The 19680-nt window shown below is 36.9% G+C and overlaps 2 protein-coding genes across 5 annotated transcripts in view; one reads left to right on the top strand and one right to left on the bottom strand.

The window, feature by feature from the left end:
- Window positions 1-6113, top strand: part of POLR3G (RNA polymerase III subunit G) — a 42361-nt gene extending 36248 nt beyond the window's left edge. For all 4 annotated transcript variants that reach the window (XM_008541038.2, XM_070569695.1, XM_008539622.2 and 1 more), the window contains exon 8: window positions 2589-6113. In XM_008541038.2, coding sequence (XP_008539260.1) covers window positions 2589-2675 — 87 coding nt within the window. In that variant the 3' untranslated portion in view covers window positions 2676-6113. The remainder of the gene's footprint in view (window positions 1-2588) is intronic.
- Window positions 6114-6868: 755 nt separating this feature from the next.
- LYSMD3 (LysM domain containing 3) lies at window positions 6869-19431 on the bottom strand. The gene is made up of 3 exons (XM_008542082.2): window positions 19111-19431; window positions 15554-15819; window positions 6869-10825 (listed from the first exon to the last, which is right to left on the bottom strand). Exons 2-3 carry the CDS (start codon window positions 15806-15808, stop codon window positions 10160-10162), a joined length of 921 nt encoding a protein of 306 aa, XP_008540304.2. The 5' UTR covers window positions 15809-15819; window positions 19111-19431; the 3' UTR covers window positions 6869-10159.
- Window positions 19432-19680: the final 249 nt, after the last annotated feature.

Here is a 19680-nt window from a genome sequence, read left to right as displayed (position 1 = left end):
GAATGCTCTGTTTATAAAGTCTGTTTGACTTGAGCTGTGTTGAAATTAAAATCTCCTCTAACAAGAACAGCAAACATCAGGATTCTAGTAGTTTCAGAATTCTGTGTTGGGCCTTAGCAGGGTACTAAACACCACCAGTGGGTTTGTGTAACTGCATTTCATTAAGAAAAAAGAAAAATCTTTCCATTTTAATAGAGAAATGATATATGCTCTGAGTGTGAGGCTGGGTGAGGGAAGGAAAGGAAAGCTCGCTAAAGCCTTTCTAGATTTAGAGTTAGCCTCTTTGCTCTTTTTAGCAATTAATTAATGAAAATTAGTGTTAATTAACTTACCTGATGTATTAAGGATTTGACAAGCATTTTATTTTGAGAAGTAAAATGGAGCAAATTATCTATGTAACACTTATATGTAAAATTGAGGAAATACAGACTTTTTTCTTCGTTCAGTATTTTGAATATTGTAATTGTTGACCTTAAACAGACAGCCAGTTATTTCTCCAGCAAGATGGGTTTATTTGGGATCAGCAAAGAATTGTAATTCATGGTCTGCAACCATGGCCAGCCACACACCAGTCCCCAGCAGCCAACCCAGGAGAAACTCTTCTATAGCAGGAAGAGGAAGTTGGCAGGGCTCTTGTGAACAAAGAGTCCATTGGAGGAATGAGAGTTCCATGTGCAGTGGCTTTTCACTGGCTGAGTTGTGACCATCTCTGATTGGCTGAGCTTCCTGCCAGTCAAGAAGAGGAAGTCTTTCTTCTTCATGTTGGGTTCTGCTGTAGACTAGGGTGTGAGAACTCCCCTTTTGGCCTCCTGACTTCAATTTAATGAGATTTCTGTTTATTAATTTGACATAATTTAAGAAAAAACAAGTGCTCAGATGAAAGCCAAGAACCATTTAAACCCTCAGTTTCAACAAGTTCTCACTTGGTATCTGTATCAAGATTGCTAACATCACAAAATCACCTAATGTGAATCACTGAACATATTTGGAGGTGCTCCTGTCTAGAACACAAGTGGCGTGTGCTCGTTTGGAATAGTAGAGCATCCTTTCCTTATTCATTTCCACTTTTATGTGCAAATTGGCTTGCTTATATTTCCACACCAGTGTCCTTGCCAAGATCTCATTTGCAGGGTGGCCTCAGTTGAACTCTCAGCTGTGCCACCCCTCCACAGTACACTGGCCCCAGCCTTCAGCCAACTTGCCAGACGTTCGATTTCTTGGCACCAGAGAAAGCAGGCCAACTTCCTGGAGATGGTAAGGGTCTTAGCTGGATGCAGCAACTTGTAGTGTTTAGGGAAGACAAAGTAATGAAATATATATCTGAATAATACAAGTTACCTTTCTTGCATTATTTATATAAATTTATATATAGAATCCCACCATGCGGATACTAAAAAACCTGATACCCAGGAGACTTTCTTTTGAGAATAGTCTCTATTTCTTCTCTATTATAATTTTTGCTGTAGACAGTAGAGATGTGGAGATTAATTTTTTTATGTCAGATTTCAATCATGTATAAAAGTCTTGTGACTACTAAAATAAACACCTGTGGACTTATCACCCAGCTTTAACAATGGGTGATCAATTCATAGCCAATCTTTCAACCATTCGTTCAGCCACTCAAACCACTCCTGTACCCCCTTGTCATCCCCCATCTGCCTTGGATTATTGTAAAGCAAATCTCAGGCATTGTATTGTTTCATCCATAAATATTTCAATACATACTCAGAATAAGGGCTCTTTAATAACATCACGATATCATTGTTACACCTAACACAATGAAATATTTCTTGATATCATCAAATATTTAGTCAGTGTTCAATTTTTTCAATTGTCATGAAAAAAATGTTTTATTCCAGTCAGAAACCCATTACAGTCCATACACTGCAGTTGGTTAATAACTCTCTTAAATTTCTTTTATCTATATCCGAAATGGATTTTTGAATTGTTGATAGAAAGCACAGAGATATCTTGAGTCATTTACATGGATAATAGTCTTACTCAACCATGAGAATTGGCATGTTCCCTGAGGCTTAATCCCCCTTAACCGAAAGGACGCTGAGGGGCCCTGGATGGAGTGTAATATGGCATCCTCTAGGTTTGGATTTGGTATCTTGAGGCCTTTTTTTGATAGGAAGCAAAAATCCCTCAGCTTATGCTCAGATATGCATTGTGACTGGAAACCTCAGTTCTAGTGTAGTTTAACAAATGTTCATGAAAATTGGCTTTGTTTCTGGAGCGTCTGTGCGTTTGTTTGGACTGAGTGTTTAGTGATTGAGCTAAGTAAACCATGTATCATCCCACTAAGGTGTCATGGGCCTCTCTTCATGTTGTCGTAGCTAGTTGGTGCCTGAGAAGAGCAGGAGGTGGTGGTCGTGAGGGAGAAAGTGGCACAGGTGGATGTGAGTGAGAGCTAATGTGTTCTTGAAGCAGATGAAATAGCAGAGACTTCTTTTGAGCCTGGTATATTTTCTTATTACCTAAATTTGATATTTATAAACTTAAAGAGACAGCCTACAGAATGTTCTTTAATAGTATTACTACTCATTTGTTTTAATGTTTACTGAGAAATGTATCATTTTACTTAGGAAAATGACTACATTAATTCATACTTTGAAGATGGAGATGATTTTGGCGCAGACAGTGATGACAACATGGATGAAGCAACCTATTAGCCTTGAAATTTCTCAAAAAGTATTTTTATGGTACAGCTTCTGACCATTTGGACATTTTTTCTATTTTATTTCTGATAAAGAATGAGTAAGTATTTTATTTTTGTTTCTGTTTTGTTGTACAAATATTTGTTACCAAAATATTCAGAACCACTTTGAGTTCACATACTAGTTACCTTACCAATGAGTGTGTGATACTCTGACATTCCTTCTCAACACCTCTGTCATCCCTCTTCTGTATTCAAGTGGATTTTTTTTGTATTATTTGGATTAGAATGTGCCTAAAGAGTTTTTGCATCTTTTAACCTATGTATTCATACTTGAACAAATTATTCTTGTTTAACTGCTGATCTTTTGTAAAACTATTACTAGTCATCATAATGGATTTCTGTAATCTGAGAGTTGATTTAATACTGCACATGGAGCACTTTAAAAACAAAAAAACTTGAAAATAATTTTCTTTTTTACTTTTACATGGTATGTTCTGTGCTGCTATGTTATGACTACATAAACCTACCTGAGCTCTTACAAGTGCATATTTTATGAGATTAGAAGTTTTGTGATCAAAAATGTACACATAGGGAAAAAGGCCAATCTAAGCTATATGAATTTCATAGCTCACATCTCAGCCACTACAAAGACCTGGGATGAATATTAAAAATACTTGAATTGTGGGCTAACTTCATGCCATACAGTATATGAATTAATTATCCCACTGCAATAAATTTGCTATCTTTGAGTAGTTGGGCTTATGAAAAATTAGACTGAGACATCTTATTTAATTTTGTACTTTACAAAAATGTGGGGTAAGTTCTAGTTGTATAAATCTCACTGCAGAGTGCGTGTGTGTGAAATCTGTCAGGTGTAGTGGCCTCTGTTACATTTTACAGGACTCATAGCTATCCAGTTGCAGAAAAGTGCAGAATAAAACTCAGGTCATTTTAAAATTAACATTAATCTTTTTTGTTTAAATTAAAAACTAGCTCCCCTGCCTTTTTATATTGGGAGGAGGTCCCTAAACACCTCAGCCTCCAAAAATGCCAAAGATTTTCAAGGAAATTCATATTATATATTTCAAAAATGATTTATTAATATTACCCCCTAAAAGAAATAAATGTATTTTTCTCTTTTGGGAAGATATCACCCATTACCCTTGGAGAATCAGAGCCCTACATTCTATTTTTACCTTTACTAGTAAACTCAACCTTGAAATTGAGCTTGGTTAAGTTCTCTGTGCCTTAGTTTCTCCACTTATAAACAATTCCCTAGAAAAATTGCTTAAACATCCACCCAAATTCACATACATATTCATTCTCTTACCTTATAGAAATGATCACTTCTTAATTTAACTTTGGCTATCACTCTAAAAGATTCTGGCTTGGAAAGAGATAGATTGAAAACACATTTTTGAGAAACAAACATGGTTTCTTCACAAAATATATTTAATCTGATTTTCCCATCTTGTATCCTATTGGGGAAAATTGGAGAAAATTTATATTGTCTTGTGCCATTTTGTAACATGGCTTTCTCAGGAAAAAGATCACTTTCAATTGTAATTCTTGCTTAGATAATTCGAGATGTCTGTGAGGACCATTTTTAGTTCAGTGCTGTGTTGGTCATAGGTGAATTGTTTCTTGTTTAAAGGAGCTTATCAAAAAACTTAAAGATTCTAAATGGGAAATATGAATAAAGCAAGTCTACTTTAAAGCAGCAACCTGCTGTACTTAGGGTAGAAACCTCACATGAAGTTTTCAGCTGTGATGAGCAAATAGTCATTTAGGATTGGTAATTAACATAGGTGTTTTATTCTCTCGCCTCCTTAGTACTGTAGCCAAATACCATTTAATTTATAGAAACTTTCTCTCTCTGGTTCTGTTTGCTTGCTTTATTATAAATCTGCAGATAACCGCTTGAATCGGGCAAATACACCTAAGATAACAGGTATTGCTTTTCCTGGCTTTCAGTTTGTCTTCGAAGTTTCAGTCCTGCAGGACTGGCTCTGGGAGGCCCCAGCCATCTCCCTTCAGCACATTGTCTTCCCCTTTGGAGGATCTTTTTACAAGTTTAAAGGAGATAATTGTGAGAACAGGCAGGAAGTATTTGCAGGTTGCTTTACCAGCATGAATGTTATTTTTCTGGCTTATAATCTCAAGAGACTGAAGTTATTCCATAGGAAGGTAAACTTTAATGCAGAGATAATTTCTTATATTTAAAAAAGTACTTGTTGGTGAAGTGTCTTTAAAATTGCTATATAACAGGTGAAAAATTGTTTTGTTGCTATAAATGCTTATTTTTCTGTATTTTACACATTAAATTCTTACAAAATTGTGTCCTTTTGTTTTATATTAAGATGTTTTATTTTGAACCTACTTAAATATATTTGACAGAGAAAACAAATTTGTTAATACTGATTTTACCTAGTAAAATAACTATATATTCGAGCAGTATAGGGGAGCAGAATTTGCCACCTCAAGATGTGTCTCTTTGGCATTAGGACTATTTGGGGCTGGTTACTTTTGAGAAACTGCAGACAGGGGAGAAGCTCTGAAACCTAGTAGAAGTTAGCCTTGGTAAGAGACATTTACATTTGTAAGGGAAATCTCCACCTGCAAATGTGTCTCCCTCTCTGTACCAGGAAGAGGGGAATGACCTTATCTCTAGAAACTCTTATCAATGCGGAAGGCAAGGACTTAAATCTGCATAATAACCTTACTCTTGTTTACTGTGCTTTTTTGGGTAATCTTCCATAACTGACTCCCCCATCCCCAACATCCTCCTTTGTCTTTAGCTGAAGATGGCATTTAAGATGGCAACCTCAGCCATTCTGGTGAGTTACTCAGCTTTCCTCGGTTTCTCCCATGTATACTTACTAAACTTTGTTGGATTTTCTCCTGTTAGTCTGTTGATAAACAAATGGCAAGCAATATGATATGCTGGAGTATATGAGGAAGCCATTTAGTGTAAACCTAATTCGGCCTGACCTTGTTTTTCCAAAAGGGCCTGACTGGCCATTGAGCATGCATTATATATCTGCTTTAAGCATTTCCCATGTCCCAAAGACAAGAACAAATGGTCTTACGATTAGGATGCAACTTCCCCCACGCTGGCATTTCCTTAAGGATAAGCATCTCTCCCTAGGCTAGGAATTGATTGCTGCCCTCACCCTGTGACCACCCAGCTCCAGACAACTGATGGACTACCTGCGTCCACCAAGACAGCAGACCTACTACCTGCTGTGACCATCAATTGCTGTGCTGACAGAGCAATCGTGTGACTATTATAAAAGGGACATTTCAATCATATGTGATACATTTTCTTTGATGCTATGTAACCACTCTGTACACCCCTACTTCTTTGGTGCCTTTCCTCCCTTGGGGAAGGCAGGCCCAGGTCTAAGCTAGTCCTCAGATCTGGCTCATAATAAACTCACCCCAATTTTCATTTATAGATTGGTTATGGATTATTTTCGTCAACACTGTCTCATGTCAATTTCATTCTTAGGACAGCCAGAAGGACTCATAGTGTAGAGGAATTGTCTTCCTCCCCTACAGCAGGGATGCCAGTATCAGATATTCTTGAACAGACCACCACCACCACCACCAGAAAACTCTGGGTGATTAAAGGCATGATGATAAACTAAGAGAGCTGGATCCAAGAGAACGCTAAGAAATTCAGAGGCTCTTGTTAACCTTTCCTTTCCCGTTCCCTTCAAACGTACAGTCTCAGTGGCTTGCCTTAATAGGGGTAAAGGCTCTGGAGTTAGTGAAACTTCCTTTTTATTAAAAAAAAAATACAATTTTAAGATCAAGATGCTTTTAAAAATGGGGAGAAAAAACAAGGATTACACCACAACTTCCTCCACTTAATAAATAAAAGCTCCAAAGAACTTTCTCAATTCCTTTTGCTACTGATAACTTCTAAAAATAAATATTCTTGTAGTGGAAAGGTTTTCCGTTTCATAGTAAGACTGACACACAGCTGTGGACCGTGCCTCAGGAGTTCTTCTTCCCTGAGATCAAAGATTCTCCCAAAGAACATTCAACTGAAATTTTTTTTCATTTCACTTACATCTTATAAAAATTCCAGTAGACTTTGAGTATAAAAAGGGGGAAATCTGAATTGGTATCTCTATATCAAATAGTTTGAAAGAAAAGGAGAAAAGTTTTGCTTTATTCAATTAAATTCACCAGCTTCCATTTTAGGTTGAATAATAAAATAGAAACTTTATTACATTTTACAGATCTTTTAAGATAAGAAATATAAGGGGCAAAAAGTTTTAAAAACCAGTTTTACAGATGTACATGCTAACATAATGTTCTACAATTCCATTTTGTATTTGTATAAAATACATTATACAAAAGATTTATAGTATTTGCATACATAAAAATTAAATAAAGCATTCAGATATTTCTATGATCTAACAGTGCAATATGCACATACTTGGAAGAAAAATACTGATTTCCTGAGCAACATTGTTGTAATTCAAAGTAAGAATGATTCCCATCATAATGCACCATTTTAAATACAAGCTTCTAAAAACTCCTTTACCCTGTTACACTCTGACTTGAGCCTTGCTTCATGATATTTCTAAAACTCTAACTGTATCCTTCATATTCCCAAGTGGGTAATTTTAGAAGTAGATACCTTTAAAAAGAACTAATTACTAAGTAGTGGTTCATTTAAAGAACTCTTCAGGCCATCAAACAAGCAAGTACAGTCCAGAAAAAGAAAAGCTTTCAAAAACAGTAAGTCCTCTGGAGAAGTTAATTTAATATTACAGTCTTCCTTCAAATTCTTAATGTGGCCAGCAGATTCTATAATCCATCTTAATATATGTTTTGAGGACATGAATCCCATAATTTTCTACAAGTAGGACAGCAAAAACATATTTAATGGCATCCATTAGTTCAAAACAACCTTAACCATTTGTACCCAGATTTTTTTTAAAAAAAGAATCTGCCCTAAAAATAACAGATTTTTCCTCATTTGCAACTCCAGGTTTTTAAGTGAACCAAATGCAATGATTCACAGTTCTGTTACTTTTACATTTGCACATATATATATATATGTATACATAATATATATATATATCTTCTAATGTAAAGCCTCACAGTAAGTTCAAATAAGGGTTTCAACACAAAATCCACAAATATAACTTTTCTTATTTTGTTAAATTTTACAAAGTAATCTGCATTTGCTGCAAATTTTGATGTGTATTAGTACTTTTTAATAGCTAAAGTTATTCCATAACTATTAAATGCTTAGGAAATTTTGTCTTTTACAGATGACATAGTGATTAGAATCTATAATTCGACATAGAGAATTATACGTAATTTAAATTATATTCAATTAAAAATATGTAATTCAAATATATAGAAAAAGGAAACTGTATCATAAGGACATGTTATCTTTCATTCAAGGAACAGGACGCCGTACAAGACAGAAATGGCTTTTAATCAAGTCACAGTATGCCTCACTACTTTTAAAAATAAGTTACTTATTTTGGAAATCAGACATCTATATCACAATTTCAAAGTACCACTAGCAAAAAGGCATCACTGACTCTCCGTAATTTCATCAATTTGATGTAAACAAAGTTCTTCAAAAGACATTTAGAGCCCATCCTACAATCATCTATTTTCTTCTCTAAAACTTGATTTTTCAGCAGGCTTAATAAATACAATGTAAACTGACCAAGTTAACACTGAGCATAAATTAGAAACATCATACTCCTCTTTTCAAGATGCCCAAGGCACATTAAAACAATGTTTTAAACTTTAAAAGAGTTACTAAAAAAATCAACTTGCTGTAACTTCCATATTAACACTTTTTGGTAACTAAGGTCCTCTAATATATGCAAGGGCTTTAACGTGTCACTTCTTTGTCCTGTTGTTTATGATACTTAGCTCCTGAAAATGCATAAAACCTCATTTACCACATATATTTATTCACCCCACTTTGTATCAAGATTGGAGTTTGAAATAGAAAATGACTGGTCAAAAAGCTGAAATATTAAAAATTAGGAAATAATGCCCAGAAAATGAGGTGGTATTATATATCTTAAAGTACATACTTTATTAAACACAAAACAGGCAATCCAGACTCCACCAAATCTTGCTTCTAATCAGTTTAGCTACATTTTAAAAACACATTTAAAAATTAAATGATGAAATCAGTATGCAAATGCTTTGTATTTAGCCAGACTGTGATCCATAGATCTTAAAAGGTGGACAATCAAGCCTTTTCAGCCAATCCACACCTTTGGCCTCTGTTCCCCAATTTGAGCTTACGGTTCAGGGAAAAAAATGTCTAAGTTAGACATTCTCTCTGAAAAATAGATGTTAAGGGATCAATAAATAAGGCCATCTGTTATTGCTAATGCAAAAGGTCTTTTTTACGCTTGCTTTTGCTTAATGAACGATTTTCTGCAAACAGAACTCAGGCAGCCAATGAAAATTTGTTTTGACCCCATTAAGTTGTGCTTGATAGTGAAGATGGGGACGAATTTATACAGCCTATGTTATGAATCCCACTGGACCATGTGAAATAATGCTTAATTTTAACTCTAAAAATTATACTAGCTTACATAAAGTAATATTATAAGGCATTAAATGTCATTAAGGCATGTTACTATATGTAACATAGCAACAACTTATCACAGTATGTAAGGAATTATTTCCTAAATAATGCTAATCTTTACATGTAAAACACTTTTCATCAAAGATTTGCAAACGTGCTTTCAAATAACACAGGCAAATATAATCATGTAAAAAACAGAAACAGAGGCAGCAATTCTTTAACAAAGATGACTTTTAGTCTTGACCTAATCCAGTGTTCTAGTGACCATATGGCAACTTCCCAACCATCACACATTATTTTGAGGGCTTAACAATAATATCTATTTCTTAGCCTCTATTATAGACACTGTACGTTACTTTCCCATTTCTGTTTCTACTTATGTTTCCATAGCGTATGTGCTACACATATTTTTTTAAAAGTTTCAAAATGGAGTTTTAAGTATGTGATATCATAAATAATTTCAGAACCAAACAACTTTTTTGCAACTAAATATTCTGATGGTTCAGAAGTAGTAAATTTTCTTCAGTTGAGATATCTGACGCTATCATTATTCTGCTTAATAAATTTATCATTAATAACCTTGAGCCAAAAAATACTTAAAATTTAAACATAACCAATCTTGAATAAGAAAAATGATGCATTTTCGAAGAACTTCCTAGACACATTTAAATTCATTTCTGCTTTAAGCACTGATATAACATACACATGGATTTACTGCTCTCAATATCAACAGCTAGCAACTGCAGACTTTACACTCAATCCATTTTTAAGTGGCTCAAAAAAAAAAGTGAAAAACAAAAGCATCTTCAACCTCCCTAAATTCTGCCTTTGAAGTGGTTATTGAATAACTGATTCACCACATTCCAGATTCACATCTGATCACTAACATTGTAATTATGAGCTAATTACTACGTTTTGTGATGAACAGCAGGTGGCTGAGGATCTTGACTATGTAGTTTATAATCACCTTGCTGGCCAAAGGGTAGTCCTTTAGTTGGAGCAATTCCGTTTTCCATTTCTCTCTGCTGTGATGGGGGTGTGACTTCCGAATGCAAATGTGAAGAATCCACTGTTGAATGGTGACTAACATCCACTTTAGCTAAAATTTCATAATATAGTAAATAAAATACTGGTGTTATTATACCTACTATCAACATTATCACTACAGCTGTCCACCACCCTATTCCCCAGTCTGCTCCATAATAAGGATCCTTACGTTGAATGTTTTTGTTATCAGGTTCAAAACGTATTTGTTGTGCTGTTAAGGCAGACACTACTTCATTAAGGTTCTCTCTTTTGGTGTCTGTACATTTTACTATTTGTTCTATGTCTCGGTCTACTTCTTTTAAAAAGCTACCAGCTAACTCACTGGAAGAAAGAGAATCGTGAGCTGACAAAATTTCCTGTTGTTCTGGAAGGTACTGAACAGATGAAGGTCGTGAAGCCTGTCTTCCTTTTGGAGGATAAAGTGTTTCTGTCAACGAACTAAACTTTTTTACTGGAATTTTGATAGACCTAAGGGCAAAAAAGTCTTGATCGCTGATGAGATTGTTTACCCTCTTGATATCTGCTACCTGTGGGGGGAAAAAAAAGCAACATTCAACTGAATTCTAAGTCAAAATAGAGGTAGCAATATTCATTCATCCCAGTTACTTTTGAAAGGAAAAAAATGTGAGCTTAATTATTAGTAGTATTATCACACCCAGAGAGATGTTATTTGTAGATAACAGCCCTGCATGATTTTTTTTTTTTTTCCTGAGGAAGATTCACTCTGAGCTAACATCTGTGGCAAATCTTCCTCTGTTTTGTATATGGGCCACCACCACAGCATGGCCACTGACCAGCAGTGTAGGTCTGTGCCCCAGACCCGAACCCAGGCCACACACTGAACTTAACCACTAGGGCACTGGGGCTGGCCCCACACTACTTTTGATCTACCAGTCTTAGGAAATCACCAATTACTTTTTACTATTACCAATATATTATTAACACTAATCCTAGCTAGCTATTTAAGTGAATTCTAGGATCCTTTAATATTTCTTTGTACATCATGCACAGATATCACACTTCTGCTGCTTATAAACAATTTGTGAAGGAGGGATTACACAGAGATACTTATGTTCTTTCTTCCAATTTAGCAATTAGAGTACAGGCAAATGTTAATTTACCCCACTAAAACCACCATATTTTATCAAAACTAAGATGCTATCAACTCTAAGATATGCCATTATTTTATGTATCACTAAGGAAAAAAACACAAATCTTGAAGATGCCACTATTTCAACTTCAAAGAAAATGAATTATTCAACTACCCCCAAGATCAGTCATTTTTATAAGCTGTCCCGATATATGATACAGTCCTCAACCTGTCTGTATATCCTATCCACCTGCCAGTGTGAGGAGGAGCAGGGGACTGTTTCTTAGATTACCAATTACTATACCAGGTTCTCCCACCTTTAACTTATTAGTTCCATTCATCCTTTCCAACAATGTCTTAACCTAAGCCCTGATCATTAGCACCTGATTGATGTCACAGAGGTAAACTCAATCTAGGAAAAAACTTAGATTTCTGGCTTGCTCAACTCAATGGATAATGATGCCATTTACTGAGATACGGAACATTGTGGAGAGAGAAAACAGAATGAATGCAGATTTCATACATGTTGACCTTGAAGTGCTTGAAATATGCAAGTGGAAGATGTCCAACAGGCAGTTATAGATGTATATCTGAAATTCAGAAGTGATCTTGGCCAGAGATAGACTTGTGGATTACCAGCAGAAATGGTAACTGAAGTCACCAGACAGATTCACTAGAAAAGGCCTGGGAGAAAAAGGTGACACAGGAAAGATCCCTGAGGAATGCCAACATTTGAGAGGTATGCTGAGTAAGAGAAATCCACAAAGGAGATAAGAAAGAGTGGCCAGGAAAGCAATATATCATGGTGGTTAAAAGCATGGACTGAGTCTGAAGTACGGCTCTGACACCTTCTAGCTGTATGATTTGGGGCAAGTTGTTTAACCTCTCTGCAATTCGGTTTCCACATATGTCAAATGACAGTAATACTACTACCTGCCATACAAGCCTGTTTTGAAGATTAATGAATTACAATGTATGAAGAACATTTAGAACAGTGACATACAGTATGTTATGCAAATGTTAGCTGTTACTAAATAGTAGGAAAATCAGAAACCTGAAGAATGGAGGTCAAGTAAAGAGGGTTTTTAGGAAGGAGTGGCGAACTGAATCGACTGCAGATTCCTGATCAAGACCTATGAAGAATGAGAGTTCTTGTTGGGAAAATCAACTCCCTTGAAGTATATGTGTCGGAGGAGGAGGGAGGGAGGATTAAAGAGTAACTGGGAGATGACACAGTAAAGATAAAGAGTGCTTTGTCATTTTACTATCTGGAGACTGTTTTTTCTTAAGGCAAACAATTCCCTGACAAATCCAAAAGCCTGACCGACCCTATTCTCTTTAAATGCTCTTTTGCTTGGTAGCTTATATTCTGACTAATAATTACTCAATACCCTTTCTAAACTAGGCTTCCAAAGTTTAGTATCTGCCTAGGTCATCTCTCTGAACCTCCCTATAAAATTTTCTGTTACACTAACTTCCTTGGTTGCATTTAGGATTCCAACCTTGGCCTTTTTGTTCCTCTTATCACTGTTTTATAACAGGCATATTTTTAGTAATTCCTAAAGCTGACTATTTCTAAGTGGAATACAGTACTAAGTACTGTATTTTTAAAATGATAAATCCTTTGTAAGGTTAATCTTTTTTTTGCTAGTTGAGTTCCTATCAAAAGGAACCGTTGCTTACCTTAACTATCAATTTTCCCACTTCTGTGGCCAATGCCATCATTTCTGCTAACGTTAAGCTAGTTGCCTTTCATCGTTCTTCATTTTAAAAAAGGAATCAGCTGATAATCCTGTGATTTCCGCCAAATACATTTTCTATCAACTTCCTCTCTCTCCTTACTACATATATTTTAGTCTAGACCCTGGTCATCTTCATTTTGAATTATTCCAATAACCTCTTTATTGGATCCCCTCAAACTCACCAGCGGGCTCCCCCACCATTTTGCAGCACTCTTGTTAAAACCTTACCTTGGTGTTCTCTCACTATATGGATCAAACTTCCTCAGTTATTGCAAAGGGCTTTATACCAATCAGTCTGTGCCACTCATTTCTGAAACACCTATTAAACTTCCTCTGTGATTCACCTTATTTCCTCCTTGAAATCGTCTCCACATCACTGTTATATGCCTGAAATACTTTCTCCTTTTCACCTCACTGGAAATATGACCTATTTTTAATCATTTAGATGGCATTTCAAATTTCTCTTCTAAGAAAATTTTCCAGGTTCACTAAAGGAAAACCAGTCTTTCTCTAAAAAAGCTGCTGGACCACACTCTTCACTTGGATCTCCACCATGACATTTTTAGCCTTGTCCCTAATTTTAAAGTCTTGATTACTTTCCATCATTGACCTTCTAAAGCACATTCTGTAATCTATTTCTCAGTGGTCTTATGTTTCTACAAAACACATATTCACATTTATTTGCAGTAAAAAATGGAATCAGAAAGTTTCTGATTTAATAATAAACAGTGTTGCCATAGATGAACAAGTTGCAAAAGACCCAGGTCTTACCTCATTAAGAAATGCATTTCAATAAAATATTTTGTTTATTAAATTTTTAAATCAAAATTTGTGATATACGTTTTGATGAATTGTGAATAATTGCAATAATTACTCTATTTGGGAAAAAATAATACATAGAACCTCACAGTCATAGGAAATTTTTTTAATTCAATTTAAATATATATAAATTTATAAATATGTGTCTGTTTCTATTGCAGAGAACGATGACAGATAATCAAGAAAAGGGTTTGAAGTATGAAAATATTTTACACTATGAAAAATTTTGAGAAAAAGAATGATAAAAAATTTCATGCTACTAAAAAAAGAGCTCACATATATATTTTAAATGAATGATTTCCTGTAGCAAATCCTGATGGTATTCAGAATTTCATGCATGCATTTAAAGAGTATTCTAACAGTCTTATTTTTAAATATGAATATCAACAACATTCTGGAAATTACACCCTTTGTAACTATTTTAAGTCATTAGGAAATATTTAATAAGTTCACTTTAAAATGTGCAAGGAGGTACATAGTACATACATTTCAAAATTCTATTGGGAGTATCAGAACAAAAAGTTTGAAAACCAATGTTCTAAACAGTTTCCATATCAATGTGTTTCCACGAAAATAGATTTCATGCTAAGAATGTAAGATGGACGTGACACAGATATAAGATGGGTTTAGACAGAGTTTAATATCTATTAAAATTAAAAATATATCTTCCTTTTACTATCAATCCCACTTTTGGGAATCTATCCCACAAAAATAAAGGTACCACCATTTAAAGATACAGTCATGCACCACATAACAACATTGCAGTCAACGACCAACCACATACATTACCCTGGTGCCATAAGATTAGAACGATATAGCCTAGGTGTGTAGTAGGCTAAGCCATCTAGGTTTGTGTAAGTACACTCCGTGATGTTCACACAAACATCACCTAATGATGTATTTCTCAGAATGTATCCCCATCGTTAAGCGATGCGTGATTGTATAGTTGTGATGATATTCACCACACAATGCAAAACGCGGACAAAATCCTTACCATCCATAAGCAGGAGAACGGCTTAATAATTACGGTACATTCATACTATGGAACATTTTGTAGCTATATACAATAAGGAGTTAGATCTAAGGCTATGAGGGACATCCATGACATACTAAGAAATGAAAAACACAAAGGCAACTCGCAGAGTAACAGGCATAGTATAAATCAATTTAAATACAAAAAAACCAATGCCCTCCCAAGTATTTTATTTTTATGTATATATACACCAAACATATGTATATTTGGGGGGAGGGGGCTACAAAAAAAAAGGTATGGAAAGAAACACACCAAAGTGTGTTATCTAAGGAAACTGGGGCAGAGAAAAACTTTTCCTTATATATCTCTACATTCTGTTACAAATGGAATTAGGAGAAAAAGATAGCACATTGCTGATATTCAATACTGAAAACAGAATCACAGATTTAGAAATAAACAAATTATTCACTTAAAAATTTAAAAAGTTAACATGATACAGATTTCTATTGAAAGAAGAAAAAAGAGAAGGAAGAAAAAGACAAGACAGAAGGGCACAGAATTTATTTCAATTTGTGCTATGAACAGATAATTTATTTTGGACCACATTATGCAAAATCAAATTAAAACTTACCGTACAACAGTACTGAAGGGCTATTGCATTTAAAGTATCTCCTTCCTGTATATCTTTTGTTAATACTATAATGTCATCAAGTCTATCTCTTGATGTACTTCTTCGGATTTTCTCTTTTCCCCTGGATCGAAGCTCATACGCTTCAGCATCCTCCTCCAACACATCGCTGTCTGTACAATTTCCAAATGTATGGACTTGACCACTTGAATGAGCTCCTGGAAGAGGAAAACTACGATTCGGATGCCTTCCTGCCATAATGTCAAGATCTGGGGGGAAAAGAAGGCAGAGAAAAGTTTGGAATGTAGCTGATCCATTTGACTGATTTACATGAATCTTACATTCAAGACACTTCTTTTGTTTTTTTTAAAGAATGGTTTTATTTATTTAAAAATTTAGGTTCAAGTTACAGCTGTTGAAGTACAATGAACATATTTGGCAGTGGAGACAATGGGATGGGAGGAAAAGGTAATCCATTCTTACTGACCATATATCACAAAACATGTGGGGGTGATTACATTTTAACAAGGGCAAATTTAGGTCAAAAAATTAAGATCCCCTTATTCCGAGTATGTGAAGAAAACTAGGGAAATAATTTTGAATTGTCTTAACAGGTCATGATCATATATACAATTTATAGTTCTGCTGGAATCAAAATATATCTTTTATATGTACACACAATACTTTTATGAACCCAAAACTTTCTGGCTTATTCTGCATTTAAGTTCACATGGGATTGAAATATCTTTTGGACTACCTACCTACCTCCCTGGATCACAATGAATTCAGTATTTATATTTAGCACAGTCTGTGCCTTCTATCTAGGTCATGATTTTGCTCTCAACCAGGGACTTCTTCCCAGGAAGGTTTTCACCAAACTTTAACTTATCAAAGTCCTCATCAAACTTAACTTATGGTCCGTAAAGACTGAACATATTTTAGATCACTATATGCATTTCTACTTTCACAAAAGACAGTGTAAGACTGACTGAGAGCTGACCTAAGTTAAAAACATACATCAATGAATACTTTTTGTTTACTTACATACTCACTCTCAACTCACCTTCGTCCAATTGATCTATTCTCGTTAAAAATGAACAAGAGCATAAAAAACAAATTCCACACACAGTTGTAGCTTCAGATTAATTGTTCATATGAGAAAAGATGATAGATTGCTTTCAGTTATTGTTGTGAAAGATGGAGAGAAGTGGACAGGAAGTAAGAGGCATTCTGGAGATAAAATATTTAGGACTTAATGTGGCTCAGATACGAAGAGAGCAAAGAAAGATCACACTAAGATTTTTGACTTGCATTACGGAGTAAATGGTGTCATTCTCTAAGATACAGTACACTAGAAGAAGAGCTGGGGGGGCGCTATACAGTCAAATTCAGGAACGTCTGGGTTAGAGATAATTTTGTGACTCATCTGCACATAGGTACTAACTGAAGCTGTAGGTGTAAATGAAATTACTTAGAGAGAGTACAGAATAAAAAAACAGGGTCCAAGACTGAGCCTTGAAGAATGTAGTAGTTCTGGGGGAAGGAAAATCAGCCTAAAAGAAGATGGAAACAGAATGTTCAGAGGAAGAGGAAACCATGAAAACGTGTCAGTGAAGCCAAGGCAAAATGATGTCTCAAAGGAGGACTTAGATCAACTGTGAATACTATGGACAAGTATCAAGTGAAAAAGAGAAAAAAATTAAAAAAAAAGAAAAGACCAACTCCAAAAGCCAGAATTTGTAAGATGGATGACAATAGATTATACTCTCCACGGAGGCACATACTTGTAAAATTTTGAGAACTATTTCATACAACTGAAACCAATCCTTCAAAAGCAGTTTCTGACTGTGCTCTATGGCAACATTGTAATGCTTTAAAAACTCAAGGGTTTCTATTCAGATAACATAGATAACTAATAGCTATATACTAAGTCGATTATTTCATCTCTTCCCCTAGGTGCTACATTATTTATTACCATTAACTGGGATTCCTAACTTGACAGCCACTACAGCAAGCTACCCACATTTTACATCTCAAAAGCAGTTCTGAAGTCATGATCACACCTATTCCTTCAAGGAATTCCCAAAAGTGACAACTCTAAGCAGCTTACAGATTAAATTTGTTTTAATACCATCATAAATTAAAGATGCTTTATTTTTATTTAATTCTCAAAAAAGTTGAAAGAGTACCTCACCTTCACCTAAAATAGATAATACTTCTATTTCTACTTATTTAACCAAGTCTTTTCTGTCCTGTTTTTTAATGCAGGGAACGTCAGTGAGTCCTAGGCAAAATTTTATACATATGTACATTTTTCTGGGAGAATGTTTATTGTTTTCATATTCTCAAAAAGGATCCATGATTTAAAAAAGTTAAGAACCACTTATACAGCAATTTACACGTGGCTATAATGACCCATTTATGCTGCCCTTTAGACTTCTCCCGATCATTTCTCAGAATCCTAAACTGCCTTAGCACAGCTGAAATTCACTGAGCAACGCCCAAAAGCCATTTTAGATATTTCTGTCAACCTCTCTCCATAATATATTGCTAAATGATATTCAAAGACTAGAATTCATCTGTCTCACTATCACTTCACTCCCTTTTATAATAAAATGCAGGCAGCAGAATACCATAAACTGGGTATTCTGTTTCTGAATAAGCAAGAATTGGTTGTGCCTAATCGAAGTGAAAAGCCAGATTCTGTCCCAGGCAGATAATTATCTGAGCTAACTATAGAGAGACCAGAAAGCACACACTATTCAAAGTCATCTTCTCAATTCTCTTCACCGGTCAATTCTCTTTGGGCAGGAAAAAAGCACGAATCTCCTCTTCAGAAAATCCAAACAAGCCTGAATGCTGCATAGATTACAAGCGGTCAGAAATATAATTCCCAATGGATACGACGGTAAAGCGCTCATCAGCTCAGCCTGTAACTGAAAATGGTTTCCCAAATACCTTCGTCCTGTATAATAGCTGCTGTTAGGCGTTTCGCTTTGACACTCCTCAAGCAGGGAGCAATAAAGGGGCCCGAGGACACGAGCTAGTTCAGCAGTGGGACAGTATCACAGGGACCGTATCCGCCAGGGCCAATTCAGTTTTTAGAAACTTAACTTCCCTCCCTCTCCATTCCACACATCTAGTTTTTTCTTTCCCTGCTATCCTCTGCGAGGATTCAGTCTCAGACCTTTAGGTCACACTATCACACTTGGAAGATGTGGACGAGATAAGATCAGCGAATATTCAACACAAACACGCAGCTATGGGAGAAATGTGGTGTGTTTGGGTGGGGAAAACGTTGCTCCGGGAATCGGGCAGGCAGGAGCTCCTCCTCTGAGCCTCAGTTTCCCCGACAGTGTAACGAGAGGCTTAAGCGGGGCTGGCCTCGAAGGTCTCCCCTGCCAAGAGGTCTCCTCCCCGCGGGCCGGGGTCTCAGCCCCAACCGGCCACCCCCAACACACCTGCGGCCGAGGGCTCCGCGCCGCCTCCAGGGAGGGTGCCGCGGGCCCCACCCCGCCGGCCAGGACAGGGGCACCCCCCCTTCTCGCCGCCATCTTTACCTGTCTCGTTAGCAGCCGGGACGCATCGAGGAGACGCCTGCCAAGTCCGCCGCCACCGCCGCCGCCGAGCCGGTCCAGTTCATGGCCAAGCCTCCCCTTTCGGCTGCCTCCGTGCGCCGCGGCCGCTGCCGCCGCCAACGTCTCCGCCTCCCGGGCCCTGCGCCGCCGCCACGTCCGCAAACCTGCCGTGCGTCATCACGTCAAGTGGGCGGAGGTGGGAAGGGGCGGGGGAGGAAGCGAAGGGCGGGGGCGCGAGGGCGAGCCACGGACCCGGGGCTCCCCAGCCACAGGCCCAGCCGGGCGCGCAGGCGCAGGGACGCTGCTGGGGTTTGGGGGCGGGGCCCGCGCTCCAGTCCCGCCCCTGACTCCTCCCCTTTGGGCCCCGCCCCTTCATCTCCAGTAAGGTAGTTCCGCGGGCCAAGTCCACGGGCTCACCCTGCGACCTAGGGCGACTTGATGGCTGCGCCTTTGTCCTTCGTACACACAGCGCTGACAAAGACTGTCTAGAAAACACTGAGGGGGGAGGTGCTGAGGGTCTGTCGAGGGCTGTTGTGCATTTCTTCTTGCTCG

This window comes from Equus przewalskii, chromosome 13 (genome assembly GCF_037783145.1).
Source record: "Equus przewalskii isolate Varuska chromosome 13, EquPr2, whole genome shotgun sequence".
NCBI classification, from domain to species: Eukaryota; Metazoa; Chordata; class Mammalia; order Perissodactyla; family Equidae; genus Equus; species Equus przewalskii.
The sequence above is the reverse complement of the archived record's forward strand: the minus strand, read 5'-3'. Positions and strand labels throughout refer to the sequence as shown.

Coding starts and splice junctions, on each gene's coding strand:
- LYSMD3 (XM_008542082.2), bottom strand. CDS start 15,808: ATGGCAGGAAGGCATCCGAATCGTAGTTTTCCTCTTCCAGGAGCTCAT. Junction 10,826..15,553: donor CCCTTCAGTACTGTTGTACG/GTAAGTTTTAAT, acceptor TTCCCCCCACAG/GTAGCAGATATCAAGAGGGT.